This window comes from Petaurus breviceps, unplaced genomic scaffold, assembly GCF_028583685.1.
Source record: "Petaurus breviceps papuanus isolate PSGF00001 unplaced genomic scaffold, PetGlider_PUasm1.0 90804, whole genome shotgun sequence".
Classification (NCBI taxonomy): Eukaryota; Metazoa; Chordata; class Mammalia; order Diprotodontia; family Petauridae; genus Petaurus; species Petaurus breviceps.
The window spans coordinates 32,640-56,567 of NW_027187348.1; the positions used below are offsets into that span (position 1 = coordinate 32,640).

Consider the following 23,928-nt stretch of genomic DNA (forward strand, 5'->3'; position numbering starts at 1 on the left):
TGCCCTCAAGTTGCTCTCTTGTTTATTTGAATTATTATTACTTTTCCCTTGGGAAAGGTAATAATAAAGATGTTTTGGAAAGAGAGAGAATGGTATGTAACTCAGTTTCTGAAGATTGCTCGATAGCTTCTTATTAGTAGTCTGACTTCTGCTGATTACCATTTTCTTTGCCCCAGAAATCTCAGAAAAGGGTAAGAAGCAAGGAGAGAGGACACAGAAAGACAACAAAATATTGCTTTGAAGGCACATGGGGCTGGGGTTGTCTACTTCCATTTCCTTTGCCCTTCAAAGAGATTTCCCATCAGACATTTCTTTTCCAGGGGACCAGGAATAGAGGCAAAGGGCAGCTGAACTAGGGACCCTTGTCCTCCATGTGAATCAGCAACCACAGCCTTCAATTGCTCAGAGGCAAAATTGGCTGCCAAAAATGAGCAGTTTTTGAGAATCTTATCAATTGGTAAACCAGGGTCAGGGAGGATTGATCTTCATACTCTTCACCAGTCCCTGATTTTCATTGTTCTAATCTAAGACCTGATGGGGGAAGGAATGAATTAATTTATCTCTAAGGTCACTTCTTGCTCTAAATTTATGTTCTTATGACTTATGAGATCACTGATTGAGAAAGAAAAGTCCAGAAGCAGAATAAGGGAACCAAAGATTAAAAAAAATTTCCCCCTAATAATCCAGTCATATTTCACCATCCTATAGTCTTAGTAGACAAAAATTTTAACTTTTCCCCCAGTGCCGTTTGACTAACTATGGGCACTAGAGAGGTGGCAAATGCCAGTCTCTGATGAAATCACTTGGATGGTGGTTTGAAGATAGCACCACCTGGTGCACAAATAAAATATTACACTGCCTTGCTGGGTAATTAATAAAGTGATAACCTGCCTTCTCTGGGCTTAAGGAAGTTATTATAGCAACCCCTGTGGATTTTGATTACTCTTGTACTACTCTAAGTGTCACATGTGTGTCTTTTCAAGCTTGATCTTGATATCCAAACCAAGGAGAAATAAAGCAGAAAAAGAGCTAGAGAATAAAATCACTAATCAACATTGATGAAAGCATATTAAATAAAATACTGTCAAAGAATTTAAGAAATATATATCCTCAAAATTTACATGACCAAGGCCCTTTATTCCAGGAATGTAAGGATGGTTCAAACTTAGGGAAACAACTAGCATAATAAATCATATTAATAACAATCTATATTATCTATTTCATATCAGTAGATGCATAAAAATAATTTGATAAAATATATCACTTAAAATCTAAAAAGCATAGGAATCTGCTTAATATGATAATATTAATATTAATAATCTGCTTAATAAGATTCTCCTGACAGGAGCACTTAGCTAAATCCAAGACCTAGCATTACTTGTAAGTGAGAAACATTGAAAACTTTCCTGATGGGATCAAGAGTGGAACAAGAATGCTCACTGTTGGAATTATTTGACATCATGTTAGAAGTACTTGCTATAGCATAGCTCTAACATTAAGACAAAAAAAAAAAGAAATACACCACCTTACAAGAAGCCCTTATGAGCCTCTGTGTGGGTAGGCTACAATGGAACTAGGGTGGAAGAAGGTGGAGGGAAACAAAGAAACAAAATGTAAAAACTCTAGACAAAACATCAATTAACTATTGCGGAGTGTGTGAGGAAATAAGTTTTTATATAGGACCTACTATGTGCCAGTAAGCATCATCATCATCATCATCATTAGTTTCATTTTATCCTCACAACAATGATGCAAAGTAGGTACTATTATTATCCTCATTTTACAACTGAAGAAACTGAGGCAAACAGAAGTTAAGTGACTTGTCCATGGTCACACAGCTAGTAAGTGTCTGAGGTTGGTTTTAAACTCAGGTTTTCTTGACTCCAGGCCCAGAACTCTGTCCACTGAACCACCTAGCTGATTTTTAGCCAAGACTTGAAGGAAGCCAGGAAAGCCAGGAGACAAGAGATGAGGAGGGAGAGAATTCCAAGCATGAGAGATAGCTAATGAGACATTTCAGTATAGAGGAGTAGCATGTGTAGGGAATGTTTCATTTTATTCTTGTAGGTTATGAATGTGCACATGGTTCTGTCTGGATGTGGCTCCCAGGGAGGCAAGAATAGTTATCTTTGGAGTTTCCTCCTCTCACCCTTCTCCTAGGGAGACTTTGATTCCTGCTAGGGAGGGAAGCAGGAGATTGGGGCCAGTGGCTGGTCACTCTGCTCTAGTCGGAGAGAGAGACAGAGGGAGACAGACAGACAGACAGAGAGAGAGAGAGAGAGAGAGAGAGAGAGAGAGAGAGAGAGAGAGAGAGAGAGAGAGTGAGAGGGAGGGAGAGAGAGAGAGAGAGAGTATACCAGGCAAAGAGTCTATCTATCTGTTCCTTTAACTGTTACTAGTCTAGAGGAAACAATTTTAAGATTCCCCAAAAAAGGTCTGTCAAAAAGCTTTGGGGTTTTTAGAAAAATAATATGTGAAATATGAGGCAACAGTGTGACCTTACCTCCAACAAAGGGAATGTGACCTTTTGCTGTGTTAAGAAACATAGTGTCCAGAGCAAGGGAGATTGTGCTCAGCCCACATTTTGAGCATTTTGTTCACTTTTGGGCACCACATCCAGAAGAAGGAAAGCAGGATAGTTAGAGGATTGTAGACCATGAGGAGAGTTAAAGGAACCAGGAAACTTTAATCTGGAGAATGGAAAACTAGAGATGGGAGGATAAGAAGGAGAAAATAGTTATTGAATCATAGTAACAGAATCTTCAGGGTGCAAAACAGTTAGAAATCAAACTATACCTAAATGAGACTTCCTCTCCAACTTACCTACTGAACAGTCATCCAGCCTTTGCTTGAAGAGCACAAGTGATGGAGAAATCACCAACTCCTAAGGCAACTTTTGGATGCCTCTAATCATTAGGAAGTATTTCTCTGTGTCCAGTCTAAATCTGCCTCCCTACAATTCCTTTTTTTTTTTTTTTGCTGTTGCAAATATTTTAATGTGTTCTCTGCAAGGCATTTAAAACACCAGTTTGTGAGGATAAACTCCATTGGAGAGAGAGAAGACACAACGCAGGTAGCCATGGAGCGGAGGAATTGTCTTGATTTGGGGCAGGATCTGAGTCTACTGTTTTCTGATCAGCCTTGCACTGCTCTGCAATCTCTTATTTCTCTTCTTCTGTATCAAAAATCTCTCCTTCTTGGTGTCTAGGTTTATGCAGCCTCTTCTTGAAGTAAGCAACAGTAATATGATTTGGAATTTTCACACCTGAAAGGTTAACCCTGGTAGAGGTGACAATGACAGACTTCTGATGGGTCCTTCTCAGAGGAACACGGTTGATAGTCAGAGGTCCCAGTCACCAGTAGCAAGCCATTAGCCAGCTGCTTCAGGAAAACCACTCGCTTGCCCCTGTGGCAGCCAGTGAGCATGATCAGAATGGTGCCCAGGGTGATGCCAGCTTGAAGTCTCCTCACATGCTGGCTGAAGGACTTTTTGCCATGACTTGGCAGCTTTGTAGGCACATCCTCAGTAGGGTAATACCTAGGAATTTGGCGAATCTTTACCACACGGGTTCCTCCATTATTATCACCATCAACAGGCTTTGAGAGAGTAGCAGGCACTTTCTTCTTCTTTTTCCTTTCAATTCGGTTTTTCAGGGCAGTGTATTTCCGCTTGCACAGGGCCCTCCAGGAAAACATCACAGACCTGGAGTATCTACCAATCCCTCTGGCCAGGACTGGGTTCCGACTGCAATGCTTTCGAGGCTTTTTGTCCTTTCTTTTCAGCTACATCTTCCTTTTTATTCTCTCTTTCTCTCTTTTTTTCCCCTTTTTGACCTTCTTTTCCTTGGGAAGCTTTTTGTCCGCCATCTTGAGAGACGGGAAAGAGAGCTACAATTCCTTTTTTTTTTTAAATATGTATTTTTTCCCTCCAATTACATGTAAAACCATTTTTTAACATTCATTGTTAATTTTTGAGTTCCAAATCTATCCCTCCTCTCCCCTCTCTAAGGTAAGGTAAGCAATTTGATATAGGTTATACGTGTGCAATCATGTAAAACATTTTCCTATTAGTCCTTTTATGGAAGAAAACATGAACAAAACAAAGAAAGGAAGGAAGAGAAAGAAAGAAAAAAGAAAGAGAGAGAAAGGAAAGAAAGAGTATACTTTGGTCTGTATTCAGACTTGATCAATTCTTTCTCTGGAGACAGAGCATTTTTCAACATGAGTCCTTTGGGATTGTCCTTGATCACTATATTTCTGAGAATAGCTAAGTCATTCACAGATGTTCATCATACAATATTGCTGTTGCTGTGTACAATGGTCTCCTGGTTCTGCTCACTTCACTCTGTATCAGTTTATGCAAGTCTTTCCAGGTTTTTTTTCTGAAATAATTTCTTATAGCACAATAATATTCCCTTACATTCATTTGATGTATATTCATATACCTTACATTCATATACCACAACTTGTTTAGCCATTCCCCAATTGATGGGCATCCCCTCAATTTTCAATTTTTTGCTACCACAGAAAGAGCTACTATATTTTGTACAAACAGGTTCTCTCTCTCTCTCTCTCTCTCTCTCTCTCTCTCTCTCTCTCTCTCTCTCTGGGTCTCTCTGTCTCTGTTTCTCTGTGTGTGTGTCTCTCTGTCTCTTTGTCTCTGTCTCTGTCTCTCGCTCTCTGTCTCTCTCTGTCTCTCACTCTCTGTCTCTCTCTGTCTGTCTGTCTGTCTCTCTGCCTGTCTGTCTGTCTGTCTCTCTCCCACTCTCTCATACAAACCTAGGTATTGCTGGATCAAAGGGTATGCACATTTCCATAGTCCTTTGTACATAGTTCCAAACTGCTCTCCAGAATGGTTGGATCAGTTCACAACTCTACCAAAAATGTCCCAGTTTTCCCACATGCACTTCCAAATTTGTCATTTTTCTTTTCTGTCATATTAGTCAATCTAGTGGGGGTGAGGTAGTACCAGAGTTGCTTTAATTTGCATTTCTCAATCAATAATGATTTAGGGCATTATTTATATGCCTACAGGTAGCTTTGATTTCTTCACCTGAAAACTGCCTATTCATATCCTTTGACCATTTATTAGTTGACTAATGACTAATGTTCCTATGAATTTGACTCAGTTCTCCACATATTTGAGAAACGAGGCCTTTATCAGAGATACTGGGTATAAAATTTCCCCAGTTTTCTGCTTTCCTTCTAATTTTGGTTGCATTGGTTTTGTTTGTGCAAAACCTGCCTACAATTTCTACCATTGCTCCAGCTGTATTATCTATCTTCAAATGTTTGGGGGGTTGTTGTGTAGGAAGGGAATTAGACTTATTCCACTTGGTCCTGGGGGCAGAACTAGAAGTGATGGGTAGAATTGGAATGTGGGTTTCCCTAGAAGTTTCAAGGATGGGCTGTCTACTTTTCAGGGATTTTTGTTCATGTATAGGTTGTATTCTATGGCCTCTTCCATGCTTTCCTTGGGGAGATTTTTTTTAAAATATATTTTTAGTGGGCAGCTAGGTGGCACAGTGGATAGAGTACCGGCTCTGGGGTCAGGAGAACCTGAGTTCAAATCCAGCATCAGATATTCGACACTTACTAGCTGTGTGACCCTGGGCAAGTTACTTAACACAGATGGCTTCACACACACACACAAAAAAACCCAAACACATTAAAAAATGAAATTTTGTTGGTGGCAGAGAGACATTATAACATAATGGATAGAGTGTATACTTTGGAATCATAAAGACCTGGGGTTAGGGCAGACCTAACACTGGTATTCTGCTAGTTCAGGTGCTATTTAGAGACTGAATAAGGCATTCAAATAGTTAACAAAAGGTTTACTTAGTTCTAACATAGCAAGGACTTGCAGTGAGGGCATAGTGACATCCTAGACTCAGCCTGCATCTCCACATGGAAGCATGTCGGTTGAGCACCAAGCGTGGACTGACTCACATGGTCTTCAGACATTCACTTGAATCCATGCTGTACCTCTGGGTGATCAGTAATTGCCCTCAAGGAAGACCAGGGTCAGTCAGGTCCCAGGGTTACAGCTCTGTTAACTTTTAAGAAAAATAAATCCCTGTTTTGGGAAACTGGAGGGAAACCCAGTTCCTACCATGTACAATGCTTGTGGTGGCAAGGTCATAAGTATCTTCTAGAAGATCTTCCAGAAGGTCTTTGCATGACCTCCAGAAACTTATCATCCTGCAAGGTAAAATCATTTCTGTAACTCACACCTTTTCCAATCATTTCCCATTCTGACTTTAGGACTTCAGCAGGCACCTCGCCTTCACTTTATGTCTTGTCTCCCCCATTAGATTGTGAGCTCGTGAGGACGAGGTCTATCTTATGCCTTTCCTTGTAACTCTGGTGCTTACTAAAGATGCACAGAAGATGCTTAATAAATGTTATTAACTGACTGACCTGCTATGTAAATGCTTTCATGGCTTTTACTGGACAATCTCATAAAGGTGGTACTAAGGGGAAAAGAACAAGAAAAAAATTAAAGCCTCCTCAGCCCAAAAAGTCACATAAAGAAAGAGAAGGAAAAAAAAGAAAAAATGTAGAGGAGTACAAAAGCCAGAAATCCTAGGCATTTTCTCCCCCCTTTGGAAGAAGTGGGTCTTAGATCTTTGCAACAAGAAACTCAAGCTCTCTTTATCTCCATCCCTAAAAATACCTTTCACTCCCCCAGTCCCATCCCCATCCCCATTCCCCAGGCACCTGATACTGTTTGTTCTTAACTGCATAGTATAGTTTGGTTAACTCTAAGGGTTTCCATTTGACCTTATCCCAAGGCCCATTGGCATGAGACTCTCCTTATTGGTGGAGATGAATGCCTTCCTCTGTGTGAAGGGTGGTGGTGGTGGGCAGCATTGGTGAAAGGCTAGAGAGTCTCAACTCAAGGTCAGTTCTTTTCAGGACTCTTCAGGTTTCAAATGTTCTTGGGGACTCTCCAAGCATTTGGTGATTTGGCCGCTTCTGCCTTCCAGCTTCAAGAGAGAAGATAGGCAAGACCGACCCCACTTTAGGGTGCTGAGGGGAAAAGACACGGGAAGAGTTGGCCGTCTCTATCCTGTCCCTCTCCAGTTTTCTTCTACAGAGACTTCAGGGAGTTTCCTCTTGGGTGAGATCAAAGGCTTTCTTGGTTGAGCTTACCTCAATTCCCATAAGAGAGCTCTTTCACTATGTTTTATCTGGTATATATTTGCCTATGTAATTTTCTGATTTCTGTTTTGCTGAAATTTGGATAAATGGGTTTCTTTCCTATTCATTATGTGTGTTCATTGTGGAATTGGTATGAGGTGGGGAATGGGTCAATCCTTGGATGTAAAGCTTGAGGTTCTCCTTCCCCCAGTAATGATCAGAAGATAAATTAAACCCCTACATCACATCTACTAGATTAGTAATATTTTAGGGATCAAATAAATATAATACTAGCTTAGTGTCCCCTCTCTTTGAAGAAAGCAAAATAGAGGCCTCCAGGCCCCAACTTCCTGCTTCCCCTCCTGGCAGGAATGAAAGTCTCCTTTGGAGAAGATGAGGAGAAAAGAAGGCTAGAGATGTTTGTTCTGCCTCCCTTCAGTCACACCACAACAGCCCTCACTGCAGATGGGCCTTGAACCCCAGGAGGCCTTTCCTATGCAAGGTGCACTCTCCCTACCCATGCATACAGGTTGCTGAAAGGACGGCACAGAAAATGACTACAAAGAACCCATAACACCTGCCCTCTGTAGCCTCCCTGAAAGATCCAAATGGGGCAGGTTCCTCTGAGGATGTCTTAGGCTTTGGTGGGACTGAAGGGCTATTGCTCTGGTGCTAACAGCTTTACTAGCAGCTGGATGGGTTAGCCATCAATTGCTTTCTTATCAGTTTCATGTTTCAGGTGTATTGTTGTTGTTGTTGGCAGCTAGATCCTCAGTGGATGTAGCACTGGCTTGGAGTCAGGAGGATCTGACTTCAAATCTGGCCTCAGACACTCACTAGCTATGTGATCTTGGGTAAGTCACTTAACCCTGTTTGCCTCAGTTTCCTCATCTGTAAAATGAACTGGAGAAGGAAATGGGAAACTACTCCAGTACCTTTGTCAAGAAACCCCCAAATGGTGTCATGAAACGTCAGACAGTACCTAGCAGGGCAGCAGGCTCTGGGACCCCTCCTTCCATTCCCAGAGTACCTATGTACAATGACAAAAGTATTTGCCTAAACCATTGGCTGTCCCCACCACCTGCTCAGATTTCACCGGTTGGTAATACTACAGTGTGGTATCTGACCATCTGATTACCCCACCTTCCATATCTGCAGTGCCCTTCCCCCATCTCAATCATGATGTCATCAATTCTCATCTCAACCCAATTACTGACTGTGCCAAATCTTAGGGGCTGGTCTCACTAGCAGGCTGCTATTTCATGTTACATTTTGGAACTAAAAAAGGCTCTTGTAAGTCATTGAACAGTAAACAAAAGATTGATTTAGCTATAACATAGCAAAGATATGCAACAAGCATGAGGGACATTTAGTGTTGGTAGACCCGACACCCTATCCTTCATATGGAAACTCATCTTTCTGTTCAGCAGGGTAGGCAGGGTGTAGTGACTCATGCGGTCTTTAGACTAATCCATCAACTTGGAGGGTCTTGTCTCAACATGGGTTCCAGACTGGTGGAACTTTCTATGCTCCTTGGTGACCAGGAGATTTATTAAGGGAGGCAGGGGCCAATTAGGTCCCACAAGAAGCTCTATTGCCTTTTAGGGAAAATAAACTTCTGCTGCTGGGAATATTATAAGATTATACTAGTGTTCAAGTTTGGTTTCTGGCATATTGGCTGTATGACTGGACTGTAAACCTCTCAGTTCCCCGGCAGTTAATGTTTAAGATATCCATCTTAAAGAAGATACTGATCAACTTTGATGGAGGAAGTTATTGACCAGGAGCCTCCTATACTGATGAATTCACAGGTTAGGTAATGTGTGTATGTGTGTATATATATATATATATATATACACACATTTTTACAGATGTCATTTGTTTTTATATCACCTTTATGAGTGCCCCAAAAGCCATTCTTTGTAACACAGAATAAAAATGAAAGAGAAAAAAAAGCAGTTTGGTAAAACTATTCAACAAGATTAACTAATACTGACAGAACCTTTTATGTTCTATGCCCATCCTTTTCCACTCTCCACTTTGCACCTGCATTTCAGCATCATCTCAACTCCAAGAAACAAAACTCCTCCCAGGACAAGCTGATCACCAGAAATCTCCTCATCAAGCTGTTCTGTTCAACTTGGATGTCCCCAACAACTTCTCAACTCCCTCTGCCTCCTCTCTCTGACTGGCTGGATGGTTGGAGGGTGGAACACTCAATTCTACTCAAAGCTTTCCTTTATAGAGGACTGGACTTTCCACCTCACTCCACTTTATATCCACCTCTCTGCTTAGTCTCAACTCCATGGAATAAGATATCCCCAAGTAGGGTACCCCTATCTCCTTTGCTTTCCACCTTCCTCTTGCGTGTTATCTTCTTGGAATTGATTGTGTGACATGGGAGACACTGGCACAGGACCACTCAGCATGGTGTGCCCTCATCAGAGATGGTGCTGTGCTCCATAAGCAAAACAGAACTGCAGCTCAGAGGAAACGAAGGATGTGACAGACATTTAGAGAATCCACCCCAAATATTCACAGACCATTTGTGCCCCACCTGCAGTAGAGCATTCTGAACTCATACTGGTCTGATCGGCCACAGTCAGACATACTGAAACTTGACTGGCAGAGTGGTGTCATTTTGGTCCTCTTGAAGAACGAAGGACAACAACCAAACAACCAGCCATCTCCCCCATTCGACTGTAAGCTCCTTGAGGAGCTTATTTGTATCCCTAGCTCTTAGCACAGTTCGTGGCACATAGTAGGTGCTTAATAAATATTCATTCATTTGAATTGGACAGTCCTCCACTCCTGTAAAGAAGGGAGGGAGCGAAGGAGGGGTATTTTTCTTCTCTTTATATTCTATGATTATGTGGAAGGAAAAGAACTGGTTTGCTGAGAGCAAAAGCTAAATGTTGGAGCTGGGGGAAGTAAGGTTAGAGAAGAAGAATAGAGTCAGTTTATGGACAGTCTGGAACTCCTGCGAGTTTGTTCTCAGTTCTCGGGCTGTAGAAGGGGAAGTCATTGCAGGTTCTAGAAAAGGACCCCGGGAAGGAAGCAAACTAACTAGTTTCTGCCAATCACCCACGTTGGTCCTTCCTGGCTCTTTGGCTCCCCCTCTTGGCCAACTCATGAGCTTGCTGTTCTTGCAGTTCGTTACAAGTTGGGGCTATTGGCTTTGGGACTCTGGACACTGGGATCGTATTTCAGACCCCTGTGGCGAGTAAAGTTGCAACAAAGGCAGTCTCAGACAGTTTTCTCCAGGGCAAGATATCAGTTTACCAACAGTGATGAGTAAACTGTTAGTAAAGTGGGTCACACTGGCCATCTCAGCCAGTGACATCAGCATGATCAATTTATTAGTTAGTTTTTTGTTGTTGTTGAGTTCAACTTTCTGTGACTCCATTTGGGGTTTCCTCGGCAGAGATACTTCAACGGTTTGCCATGTCCTTCTCCAGTTCATTTTACAGATGGAAAAACTGAGGCAAACAGCATTAAGTGACTTGCCCAGGGCCACACAGCTAGTAAGTGTCTGAGGCCAGATTTGAATTTAGGAAGATGAGTCTTCCCAGCTCCCAGGCCCAGCATTCTATCCACTGTGCCACCCAATGACCTCTCTCAATGACCAAAAACCCTGAGTGAGGGCCAACAGGGTCTTTTAAACATAGGTGTGTCTTCCTTCTGATTGGCCTAACAGTACATTATCTGGACCTTCCCTGGAAAAGGTGAGACAATTCCAACTGGTAGACATTTTAATGAGGAGGGGGGTTAAAAGTTACCTCAGCTCCTCCTTATTTCCTCATTGGGAGACTGGGAGTAATCCTCAGGTGATAGGATTAATCTTTGATGCTAAGGAAAGTGAGTTGGCCTTTAAGTGTGGCTGATCATGCCCCTCTTGATATTAGCATTAAGGAATGCTAATTGCTTTATGGACTTCAGCTGCCTCTAGTAATCTTGACCAGAAAATCAGAACCATCCCAGTCAGATCTCCCTCCTTTAGTCTCCCCCCTTAAAGACCTAATCACCCCAAGGAGACAGAAGGACAGAGGAGTCATTGCCTTTGGAGGGCCCAGCTCAAGATACTTTTCTGTTTAACTGTAAATAGAGGCAGGGGTCCCACTTAAACTGGTTAGTTAGAGCATGTGTGTGTGTATGGGGGAGTGGGGAATGATAGGAGTGATCACATTACTCTAATGCCTTGTGAGGTAGACTGAGAAATTAGATCTGAAAATTGGGGAAAGGATGAATGATAGTAGATAGAAGAGTTATGGTCTTCAACTTGGAAAGGTTGTGAGCCAAGACTAAAGTGGAGGGAGTACTGGTGCATGTTTTTTTTTGTTTGCAGATGATTGTGCACTCAATGCAACTTCTTTAGTTAAGATGCAACAAAATATGGATTAATTCTCTGCTGCTTGTGTTGATTTTGGCCCAACAATTAACACTAAGAAAATTCCATCAGTCAGCACCATACGATCCATATGTGGAACCACTGATTATAGCAAATGGAGAAGTTCTGAATGTTGTGGATAAGTTCAATTACCTTGGCAGTGTACTTTCCAGGAAGGTACATATTGATAATGAGGTTGACACATACATTGCCAGATCTAGCTCAGTGTTTGGGAGGCTCTGAAGGAAAGTGTAGAAGAGAAGAGGTGTTTGGCTGACTACTGAACTGAAGGTCTGCATAGTCATTGTGTTGACCTCATTGTTGTATGCTTGTAAAACCTAGACAGTCTACCAGCACCATGCCAGGAAATTGAATAGCTTCCATTTGAATGGTCTTAGGAAGATTCTGAAGATCTCCTGGCAGGATAAGGTACCAGACACTGAGGTCCTTTTTCCGGCTAAACTGCTAAGCATTCAAACTCTACTTCAGAGAGTACAACTTCGATGGGCTGGCCACGTTGTTGCAATGCCATACATATGCTTGCCAAAAAGACTATTTTTATGGAGAACTCACACAGGGTAAACACTCACATGGTGGCCAGAAAAAGCGATACAAGGACACTCTCAAGGTCCCTCTCAAGAACCTTGGAATTAACTGTGTGACATGGCAGACACAGGCACAAGACTGCTCACCATGGCGTGCCTTCATCAGAGAAGGTGTTGTGCTCTGTGAGCAAAGCAGAATTGAAGTAGCTCGAAAGAAATTCAAGGTGCACCAATTTAGAGAATCCTCCCCAAATGTTCACCTGGACTATTTGTGCCAGACCTGAACGTTCGGTATTGGTCTGATCAGCCACACTGTGGCACACAGTCAGACACACTGTAATTTGACTCTAGCATAGTGATTTTGGTCCCCTTAAAGAATGAAGGACAACAACCACAGAGTAATGTTAATTATTAAATGATACAGCATAATGATAATTTTCCTTACCCCTTTCAAAATGTGCTGTAGTAGAGAGACAACTGAAGTGAAGGAAAAAAGGAATTGAAGTGAAGAAACTAGGAACCAGAAGGTTTTTTAGCCCTAACCTTGACCCCATCAGGTCTGGCTATCACTACACTACACTATCACTAACAATGTGGCTTTGGATAATTCATTTCCTGCATTTTGGGCCTCAGTTTCTTCATCTGTAAGATGATTGAGCTGAATTACATTTACAGATATGATTCTATGGTGCTTTTGTTCAGGCTTTGGGGAGAGGAAGGAAAAAGAAAAGATATAGAGAGAAGAGATAAGAAGATGGAAGGGGAAAATTGGAGAAGTAATTCAGAGCAAGGAAAGAGGGATTTTTAAAAAAGTGAGTAAGGGAAAGAAGAAAGTAAATACCAGGTTGGGGGGGGCACTGAAGGATACTGAGTGTGGGGGGGAAACTGAAAGGGAAGAGACTGAGGGACAGAGAGAAGGAGACAGATAAAGGAAAGGGGAGAGAGAGACTCACAGAAGGGGGAGAGTGAAATACACAGATTTGGGGGGGAAAATGAAGGACATGGAACTGAGGTGGGGAGGCTGAGAGATAAAGAGTTGGGGATTGAGGAACACAGAGAGATAGAGGGGACTAAGGGACATGGGATTGATTGGGGGATAAGTCAAAAGACTGGGAAGCAAAGAGGGGCCATCTATATCTGGCCACTGGACCCAGATGGCTCTGGAGGAGAAAGTGAGGCCGGTGACTTTGCATGATCCTGCCTCACTTAAAGTCAATTCACTTGCAAGTCCTGGTATCACCTTCCATATGTCTTGGTCCTCTGAGAATGAAGAACAAGCAAAACAAGCTGAGGTTTCAAGTAGGTGAGAGCACTACTAAAATGCAGGTCTGATGATGCCACCCCTCAGCTCTGTCAGTAAACTCCAGTGGCTTCCTATTGCCTCCAGAAGCAAATAGAAAATCCTTTTTGACATGCAAAGCCCTTCATAACCTAGCTCCCTCCTACATTTCTTATCCCATACCTAATGTGTTCTTCAATCCAGTGACATTAGCCACCTGGCTGTTCCATGAAGACACTCCATCTCTCAGTTCCAGGAATTTTCTCTGACTGTTCCTCATGTCTGGAACCTCTTCCTGCTCTGATCAGACTACTGACCTCTCTGGCTTCAAGTCCTAACTAAAATCCCACCCTTCTGCAGGAAACCTTTCCTACCCCTCTTAATTCCAGTGCTTTCCCTCTTTTAATTATTTACAATTTATCTTGTATATAGTTTGCTTTCCATATATTTGTTTATATGTTATCTTCCCCATTAGATTATAAGCTCTATCATTTACCTCTTTTTGCATTCTAGCACAATGCCTATCACATAGACACTTAAAAAATGTTTATTGATTGATTGACAGATATTTGTAAATCTACTCATTCCTTCCAATTCACAAGCTAAAAAAAAACTGGATTTTGAACACTGCAACTTGCAAAGGAGAAGCCAGAAGTCTTTTTTGAAAAGAATGCTGACCCAATTTTAAACCTATCTGGTGTGACTGTCACTGTTGTCAAGACAGATTATGAAGGATAAATAAAAAAGATGCTAGAATTGATGGACAACATCCTCCACGGAGGGAGAAGATTGAGGGACACAGAGGTGGGGGGAGACTGGGGCATGCAGAGCTGGGATAGGGTACTAATCAAAATCGATTAAAAATTAATTATTTTTAAAGTTACTTTATTTTTTATTTTTAAAAATTATTTATTTTTAGTTTTCACCATTCACTTCCATAAGATTTTGAATTCCAAATTTTCTCCCCATCCCTCCCTCCCCCCACCCCAAGACACAGTGCAATCTGATATAGCCTTTACATATATATGTATATAAATATATATATATATATATATATTCATATTAAACATTTTCACATTAGTCATGTTGTAAAGAAGAATTAGAACCAAAGGGAGAAATCACAAGAAAGAAGAAACAACAAAAAAAGGGAGAGCCAGTAGTATGGTTCGATCTATCTGCATTTAGAGTCCATAGTTCTTTTCCTGGGTGTAGATAGCATTTTCCATCATGAGTCATTTGGAGTTGTCTTCATATTAACCATTATTGCAGAGTTTAAGACTCTGCGTGTACCCTCTCCCTCTCCCTCTCCCTCTCCCCAGCTTTCTACCAGGAATGCAAGGATGGTTCAACAGTAGGAAAATAATGACGACAGTCATATTAATACAAAAATCAGTTTCAAAAGAGCATTTGTAGTCCCCAGCACTGCGCCAGTGCCGGTGCCGGGGTGACAAATACAAAGAATTAAGTAATGCCTGTTTGCAATGAGTTTACTCTAAAACTCGGCCGTATAAATAAGATGCAGAAAACGCCTTGGATGAAATGTAGCATTTCGTGGCACTGAGGGACGAAAAAGAGGAAGGGACACACCCGGACAGAAGAGGGAGACAGAGGAACACGGGGAGAAGAAGATGGAGGTTTTGGGTGGAGAGAAGGCACTTAGGGTCATTTTAGGGACACAGACAATGAATGCATGGTCGTCGGACACACTCAGTGAAGGAGTGGCCGCACACTTCCTCCCTTCCCTTTAAATTCTGAATCCGGGCCTCCGTAGGTAGTCCCCACTGAACTGTCCCGCCCTCTTGGTGACTTAACCAATCATCTTTAGGAGGGGGGTGGAGCTAGCTTCGTCTTGACCCAGCCTCGTCCTTTGGAATGTAAACACGGCTGGGCGCCGTTCAAATAAGCCAATCGATTCTCGGCAGCTCTGGCGATTGGACCGCCCCTATTCGCCGGCTTTTTTTCTGTGACCTTTCCGCGCCTTCGGCCCCTCCCCCGCGCGCAAGATGGCGGCGCCCGGCGGATCCGAGGCCGCGGCTGTAGCGTCCAGGGGTTCTTGAGAGGGGGCACCTCGCCGCTTGTAGCCCTCCCTCCCCGCCCATCCCCCCCTGCCTCCCGCTAGGTCGCGATTCCGGAGGAAGGGGGCCGGGCGGGGACAGGAGCCTCCTTGCGGCCGCCTCACGCGCGGCTCCCCATCCCGTTCCAGCCTCGGGGCCGGGGACCCCCCCGCCTTCCCTCTCGCTGAAGCGCTCCGGGCCCCGGCCCCGGCCCAACCCCACCCTCACCCTACCCCGTGTTTGCGTGCCTTGCCCGTCCTGTGACTCCTGCGCCCCCTAAGCCACAGCCCTGCCCTCGGGCCCAACAACTGACCCTGGGAGGCCGGCCATGGAGGCCCTGTACCTGGTGTTGAACGGGATCGGCCTGGCCTTGGACGTGCTCTACTTCTTGCTGGACCTCAACTTCCTCCTCGTGTCCTCGCTGCTGGCCGCGCTGAGCTGGATGGTGACCTTCATCTACAACCTCCCGCACACGCTGCTAGCCAGCCTCCTGCACCTGGGCCGCGGGGCGCTGCTGTCAGTGGCGGCTGTGGCCGAAGGCCTGGCCCGCCTGCTCCTGGGGGTCCTGCAGGCAGCCAACGCCCTGCTGCGGGGCTGCTGCTCGGGCCTGGAGAGCCTGACCGTGGTAGGCCACCTGGCCTTGCACGTGGCCGCCAGGGGCCGAGAGCTGGTCCACCGAGGGGTGCTGAGTGTGGTCTCGTCCAGCCATGCCCTGCTGCGCCAAGCCTGCGATGTGTGCGCCATCGCCATGAGCCTGGCCGCCTATGTGGTCAACAGCCTGGTCAACATCTGCCTCATCGGGACCCAGAACCTCTTTGCCCTGGGACTGGCCCTCTGGGACTCAGTTATGGGGCCGCTGTGGAGGGTGACTGATGTGTTAGGAGCCTTCTTTGCCCATGTTTCCAGTAGCGCCGTTGCCATGGCAATTCTCCTCTGGACGCCTTGCCAATTGGTATTGGAGTTATTAGCCTCTGGCACCCGTCTTCTGGCCAGTTTCATGTTAGCTAATCTCTCAGGCTTAGTGTTGCTGGTGGTAGTGTTGGCAATGACAGTAACCATCCTGCACCCAGATCTTGCAATAAGGCTGGCAGTACGGGCAGCTGAACAGCTTCATGCCCTGCCTTCTTACCACCGGCTCCGTGGGGATGTGGTACGACTCTCCCGCTTGGCACTAGGTTCAGAGTCTTGGCGCAGGGTATGGAGCCGGAGCCTGCAACTGGCAAGCTGGCCCATTGGTGGTGGTGGTGGAGGAGGAGAAGGAGGGGCCCCTGGGGCCCCCCAGGGTGGGCCAAGGAGGGGGCCACCTGCCAGAATTCGGGGACATGAGCAGCCTCCTGACCCAGTGCCCAGGCTTCCGTTTAGGCCAGAGGAAGGGACAGGGGCAGCTCGAGTAGGACCTGTCAGGGGCCGGGAAAGACTTAATGAGGAGGAACCACTGCCTGGGCATGATCCATGGCAGCTGCTGAAGGAACAAGAGGAAAGAAAGAAATGTGTCATCTGTCAGGACCAAAGCAAAACTGTGCTCTTGCTACCATGTCGGCACCTCTGCCTGTGCCAAGCCTGCACCGAGATTCTGCTACGCCAGCCAGTCTATCAGCGAAATTGCCCACTGTGTCGCCAGGGTATCCTGCAGACCCTCAATGTCTACCTCTGAGGGCTCTGTGCCCACCCCGACTCTCCCTCACCATGATTTTTTTTTTCCTTTGGGATTTCATTCTGCCTTTCCCATTGCCCTTCTCTGAGCCGGTGGGTACCCCTGTAGCCCTAGTGATCCAGAGGCCATTTGGGCTCACATTCCAAGCCTTTGAAGCCATAAGGACACAAAGATTCCCCTTCACCTTCTTAGGGTTAAGGGAACAGAGAAGCAGGCCGACTTCAGGTAGGCTAGGAAGAAGGGGGTGGGGTGGGGGGGAATGATGACATAGTTTCTCTGTGTCTTCTAGGACCAGGAAATTTTAGGGGTGATGAGGACTGTATCACCTATGCAAGTGCCCCTGAGGCTACAACCCTCTGGGCTCCTGCCCAGATGCCAATCTTGTGTTGGGCCAAGGAGGCCCTGACCTTGCTTCTGGTTTTCCTTTTTAGGGCCTATTATCTTGGCCCATCTTACTCCCCATCAAGGCCCTCCTGCCAGAGCAGATCTGCCTGCTACTTATTTGGCAGCTGAAGATCATTGGGAAGATCTTTGACTTTTGTAGATCTTTGACCTATGCTATCAGCCAATTTCCTGCCTTTTTGGGGACCCAGGGCTAGGGAGATGTGGGGGGTCTTTCATTTGCTCTCTGCGGTTGAGAGTTGCCCCTGCTCTCTTGTTATGACCTCTTCAACACCCAAAAAGCTAACTTTGAGGCCTGGGGGAGAAGAGAGAAAGAGGTTGAGGATGATCCTAGATTCCTTCAGTGTTTGCTTTTGGTCACTCTTGCAGCCTGTCTCCATTGGTGTCCAGAAGAGAGTAGTCAGAACTCCTATATCCCCATCCCTGTAATTCCAGGTATGAAAATAACATTCCCACTAGTCCTCTCTCCCCTTTCTGGGGAGCACAAGTTCCACATTCCACATTTGTTCTGGGTCCAGGTACTTCAGGAGGGAGGGACTGATAGCATATTCCTGAACATTTCCACTGTTACAGTTTATTCCTGAATAAAGTCTGTTCCACAGCCCTCTGCCTCTGTGTGTGGCTAGGACTGTGAAGATGTGTCTGTTGGCACTGGAAACTTCCGCCTTTGGCACTTTTCTCCTGGAGCTGAAAGAGGGTGGCCGATGGGGGATTTGGCTTAGATTGTGACCTCCAGCCTTCCCTTTTCTCCTCACCTTCAGAGCTCGTTTCTGACATGGTGTATGTGACATCTGTCCCTTGTTCCCACAAAAGCTCCTATCTCCTCAGGAGTTTTGGAAATTTTCCTTTCACCTTGCTTAGAATAAGCTTCATGAAGAACCGAAGTTCAAGGTTTCTTTTTCACCTTGACCCAGTCTCTTGTCTGCTTAGGCTCTCCCACTTCCTCCCAGAAGTTTTGAAGACTGCTCTCCTTACTTCCTAGGAGTGGCTGCTCACTGTGTGTCCTGTTGATACGAAGCGCTCCTCTGGGCTGGCAGTAGGAGAGGGAAGGGATCTCTGGGTATCTCTGAAAAGCCAGAGCTCTGTCCTAACTTCAGTTTTCTTTTTAGACCTTTTCTCCCAGAGAGTCTGAAGGAGGCTGAGAGGTGAGTTTAAGGCACTGCCAATTAGTGAAAAGGTGGGTGGCTATGAGGAAGGGGAGTAGAGAGCATAGGATTAAAGGAGGAAAAGACTCATGTCTTTGGACTTGAGGTTTTTTGTTACTAACCCAGGATGCAGACTGTGGCTCCATTTTACCCAGCAACATGCCCCCAACTTAGAGGTCAGGTGGGGGAAGGGCTGGGGTTCCCAACTTTCACTTCTATACTTACAAGGTTGAAGTTAGAGTCTGCTCTTGAACTAAGTTCCAGGGTAGAGATGAGCTTAAGGAGGCTGGGGAAGAGGAGGAAGTGGGGGTGGGGGTGGGAGGGATGCCTGGTTCCCTCTGTTTGTTTAATCTTGGGATAAATATTTATGGGAATAGATAAACTTCCTGAGTGTGAAGCAAAGACCCTTTTTAAACCCTTTCAGCTTCTGGGCTGCTGGGCTTTATGTCCAAAACCAGAATACTAAGGAGGAAATTGTATTTGGGGCTAGCTGCTGTTGAGTAGGAATGTTTGGAATACCATTCCACCCTAATGTCAGGAGATAGATAACCTGGGAATACCAGAGTGAGGCCATCACAGGTAGAAGAGCTCAGCCCATTGTATTGAAGGACTTTGAGTGCTGTCCATGGCCGCATTCATTACCCATTTTGCTCTATGGCCCTTGTATTACTTCTCCCTCCTCCCCCCATCCATCTGAAACACACACCAGGACCTAACTTGGGTGGTGAGGCCTGATGATGTCTGTCTCTGATCTAGTCTGCCATCCCTCTTCCCAGAGCCGTACATGTTCTGACTGTGCTAAGAATGGGAATTAAGAATGGTTGTTGGCTTGTGCTGTCCCATCCTGGAAGCAATTAGTACCATATTCCCATGACCAATATTAGTAACATATCAAATAATATTTACATGCTTTACATTTATCTCTTGATTTTCACAACCACCCTGAGAGATAGGAGCTATCATCATCCCCATTTTACAGAAGAAGCAGGCCTGCCTCTGGGTATAGTGTTTTGAGTTAGGATTTGAATCTAGGTCTTTTAGACTGACAATCTAGTCCCTATACACCATCCTGTTTTTCAGGCTCAGGATCTTGCTACCCTCTACTTATGTTTACTTTGGGTTCTCTCACCAACTCATTGTGAATGGGAGAAATACCCCATTCCTCACCATAGCATGGTACAAAAGTGGGGAAGTTGTCATTCCAGAAAGATGAATATCCCCTAACCACCCATGAGCAACTAGGAATCGAAATTGTGGCTTATATTCTAGTTCCAAAACTGTATTTGCATAAAGGTTGAAGATGGAGAGGAAGTGGTACTCTCATAGATTTAGGCCTTTATTTCCATATTTGTCCTCTCAGCTCACGCAGTTACCACCCAAGTTCAGGTCCTCATCACCTCTTTTCTGGACTGTGGTCTTCTGGTTGGTCTGCCTGTCTCTTGTATCTCCCCACTCTAGTCTATCCTCCATTCAGCTGCTAAGGTGATTTTCTTAAAACACCCATCTGACTGTGTCCCTGCCTCTCACCCACACACATTTCATAAACTCCAGTGGCTCTCCATATTACCTCCAGGATCAAATATAAAGTTTTCTTTGGCATTTAAAGTTCTTATGCCCTTCCATGTCTATGCTTCAGCTACATTGGCCTCGTTCTGCCTCCTAGGATGCTTTCTGCCTATTCACCCTGTCAGATCTTAGCTTAGGTGCCACCTTCCGCAGGAGGCCTTTCCAGGTCCCCTCCCTCATACTTTCCTTTATGAGATCACCTTCCATCTACTCTGTGTTTCTTTTATGTACCTAGTTGTTTACATGTCTTCAAGCTCCTTGGAGGCAAAGACTTTACCTTCCTTTGTATCCTCAGTGTTTAGCAAAGTGCCTAGCCCATAGAAAACACTTCATAAATGTCTTTTGGTTAATTGTACCACTTGACACCACAACTACACTTTACATCATGTGCTCTGAAGCAAATTAGAAACATTTCATTCCATCCCAACTCCCTTTCTTTGGCTTGGCTCCTACTACCATCCAACTATGTTAGGATATCCTTCCTCCCCAGATGAGCTCCCCACTGGGGCTTTGGGCCCTGAGGACTGGGGAACCAGAACACCTGTGCCCATGGGGCATGAGTGCCAGAGTGCTGGAAGACTCATCTCCCTGAGTTCAAATGTAGCTTCAGACATTTTACTAACTGTGTGACCCTGGCCAAGTCATTCAACCCTGTTTGCTTTAGTACCTTATCTGTAAAATGAACTGGAGAAGGAAATGGCAAACCCACTCCAGTATCTTTGCCAAGATAACCCCAAATGGGGTCACCAAGAATTGAACACGACTTTAAAACTATTGAATAACTGAACTCCCCAGATAATTAGAAGCTAGTACTAGGGTTTTTGTAGATTTATTAAGTGATGTCTAAGCACAAGACCCTGTTCCTGAGGTTAGGGAATACAGAGGGAAGGGCCCCAGGGGGAAAAGGGTAAGGGTCTACCACCACCATCACCATTACCACTGAGGCTTTGGGCCCTGAGGACTGGGGAACCAAAACGACCTGTGCCCATGGGGCATGATTGCCAGAAGCAGGTCTTATGTGTTTCTTTTGGCTAGAAATCTGGCCACTTCCCCATTATGCCTTCAGTGGGCACACTTCCCTGTTAATAATGCCCTCTTGTCACTATCAACAGCAAGACTGAGATGCCCCCATCTCCCTACTCACCCACACGAAGGGGGAGCCAGCCCTCCTCAGAGCAGATGCAGCTGGGGCAGTGACACCCTTCTTAGAAAAGAGGGTGTAGCATCCCAGGAAGGAAGAAGTGAACAACCTTCCTGAGTGGGAAGTATCAGGCAAAGACAGGGGAACTGTGCCAGTCAGAATAAACTAGGAAGCCAGAGAAGGTACTGTCTGTCTTGACGCTGGCATAGATGCCGATGTAGTCACCCACGCCCACTTGCACCCAGACTTGGTCCTCAGGCTCCAGTCTTACTAGGGCTCCCCCAGAAAGTGAGGCTGGCTTTGGCCACCCCCCAAAGAACTGGAAGAAGGAAGCCACCGACTCGCCATTCTTCACCAGGTCGAACTGCAAGCTAGCACGGTAGACGGTGGCATGGACGGCAAAGTAGTAGAGGCCAGGCACCTGGCAGGTAAACTTGCCCGTGGTAGGATCATAGTGCCCCTGCTCGTTCACCAGCACCCGGTCGAATGGCAAGGGTGTGTCAGCAGGTGGAGGCACCCGGCTCTCTGAGCGTTTGGCACTGAAGGCTGACCGGGGAGGCACTGCACACTCACCCGCTGGCCCTGCTGCTCCCATTGGCCCTGACTCTCCTGGTGGCCCCGGGTCCCCCCGAGGCCCAGGCAGCCCTGTGGGGGTAAGGGACAGTGTTAGGAATGGGCATGATGGTCACAGCTGTGGAAGCAGAGAGACCTTCGAAAGTTCGACCCTATCTCCTCCATCCCTCACCAGGTATGGTTCCCTCAGGAAATGTTGAGATAGAATAGGAAGTGTGCAATAACGGAAAGGGCAATGAGGACCTGAGTTCAAATTCTACCTCTTCTAATTAACTTGAGTTTAACATGCCACTTGAGAATCACGGGCTTTAGAAATGGAAGGTTTAGGGATTATCTAGTCCCATCCTAGTCATTTTACAGAAGAGGAGACCGAGGCCTCCCAAAGTGAGGCGACTGTGCCTGCCGGGTCTGTTTCCTCCTATGTAAAATGATGGGAGGAGAGAGTATTGGGCTAGAGGATTTCTAAGATCTTTCCCTGCTTTATATTTTATTATCTATGAATCTGTGGGAACAGGTTTCCCCTCATCTTTCCTCCCTATACCATATTTCTCCAGTCAATTTCTTTACCTATAGGCTGGGTTCCAAGGTCCAAGTACCACCAGAGCCAGTAGAGCTTAAGGGCAGGGGTTGAATGATGGGGGCAGGTCCTAATGAAAGTCCAGTTCTACTAAGGAATTCCTGCGCCCTCTGGCCGTGGCAAGTGAGAGTGGGACGGACCAACACTAACCCTCCAAGGGCTGTGCGGGGGCCACTAAGTTAGTGAGTAGGGAGGGAGAAGTGGGGAAGGAGTGAATCATTGGGGAGGAACATATGAGAAGAAGGGAGAAAGAAGGGTAAAGAGGGGCGGGGTGAGGTCTTCTTACCCGGGTGCCCGCCGGCACCCTTCTCGCCCGGAGTCCCAGGCGCCCCATCTCGCCCATCTCGGCCATCGCGGCCAGGCAGGCCTTGGTTGCCGTGATGCCCGGGGGTGCCCGGGACGCCAGGATGCCCGGAACACAGGCTGGGGATCTTGTTGTCGTCCAATGGGGGCGAGCCGGCCACCAGGGCCAGCAGCAGGAGGGGCAGGAGCGGCCTCATGGCGCTGGGGCTGGGCGCCAGGACGGCTGGGTCCCTCCTAAAGGAGGGGCTGGCTGGGTCCCGCAGCCTGCGGGGAGGGGGATAGGGGCAGGCTGGGAGTTAGTACCCTAGATCTAGGGTCCTGCCTCTCTTCTCTCCCCATCCTAGCCCCTCCCTGCATTTCAGGCTACAATCAAGGGGAATGAGAGATATCCTGAAACTATGAGGAGAATTCTTTCGCAGGACCCTAGAGAACCCAGAGCCCAGCCAAAAGACAAAGGAGGGGAAAGCAAAACATAGCTTCCTCTCCTTCTACTGAAACTCCCCTCTGGTCCGTCTTTCCCCTTCTCTTCCAGGTGGTTTCCCTCCCGGCCTAATCCTATCTTGCTCATAGTCCCCTCCCCATCCCTAAATACTTCTGACCCCATCCTTTATTATCCCTTGGGGTCCCACCTCCACCCTCTGCCTTGACTCACCCCTCTGCCCCTGAATTAACAGGCTGGCTCTCTCTCGCTGCCTCCTCCAAGACGCTGGCCTCCCTTGACCCTCAAAAACTCTCCTATTCTCTCCGTCCTGAGGCCCCCTTCTCCCTTCCCAGTCCCCGACCCCGGTACCCCTAGTCCCGGCCGGCTGCTCCTTCCAAACTCGGAGAGGAAACCAGCAGTCCAGACAGCCAAGAGTGACGGCCGGGAAATAACTGTGTCTCCAGGGCGCCAAGCCAGGGGATTGAGGGGCGGGGGGGGGGGGGGGGGGAAGGCGGAGAGCAGAGGAGGGGAAGAGGGAGAGAGAGAGACAGAGACAGAGAGGGAGAGAGACAGAGATAGAGACACAGAGAGAGAGAGACAGAGACAGAGACAGAGTCAGAGAGAGACAGAGGAGAGAGAGAGGGAAATAGAGAGAGAGAGATACAGAGAGAGAGAGAGAGAGAGAGAGAGAGAGAGAGAGAGAGAGAGAGAGAGAGAGAGAGAGAGAGAGAGAGA

At 46.1% G+C, this 23,928-nt stretch overlaps 2 protein-coding genes and 1 pseudogene across 3 annotated transcripts; 1 reads left to right on the forward strand and 2 right to left on the reverse strand.

Moving 5' to 3' along the window:
* Positions 1 to 3,073: 3,073 nt before the first annotated feature.
* On the reverse strand, positions 3,074 to 3,867 carry LOC138147628 (large ribosomal subunit protein eL6-like; annotated as a pseudogene).
* Positions 3,868 to 15,315: 11,448 nt separating this feature from the next.
* On the forward strand, positions 15,316 to 18,071 carry RNF26 (ring finger protein 26). Its single transcript, XM_069070034.1, has one exon. It carries the CDS (start codon positions 15,740 to 15,742, stop codon positions 17,063 to 17,065), a length of 1,326 nt encoding a protein of 441 aa, XP_068926135.1. The 5' UTR covers positions 15,316 to 15,739; the 3' UTR covers positions 17,066 to 18,071.
* A 2,920-nt stretch (positions 18,072 to 20,991) lies between these two features.
* On the reverse strand, positions 20,992 to 23,686 carry C1QTNF5 (C1q and TNF related 5). 2 transcript variants are annotated; one of them, XM_069070036.1, is made up of 3 exons: positions 23,563 to 23,686; positions 22,756 to 23,036; positions 20,992 to 21,964 (listed from the first exon to the last, which is right to left on the reverse strand). In XM_069070036.1, exons 2-3 carry the CDS (start codon positions 22,967 to 22,969, stop codon positions 21,447 to 21,449), a joined length of 732 nt encoding a protein of 243 aa, XP_068926137.1. In that variant the 5' UTR covers positions 22,970 to 23,036; positions 23,563 to 23,686; the 3' UTR covers positions 20,992 to 21,446. The 2 variants fall into 2 exon arrangements, with proteins under 2 accessions (XP_068926137.1, XP_068926138.1); XM_069070037.1 differs by having other exon boundaries at positions 23,425 to 23,658.
* Between the last annotated feature and the right edge of the window lie 242 nt (positions 23,687 to 23,928).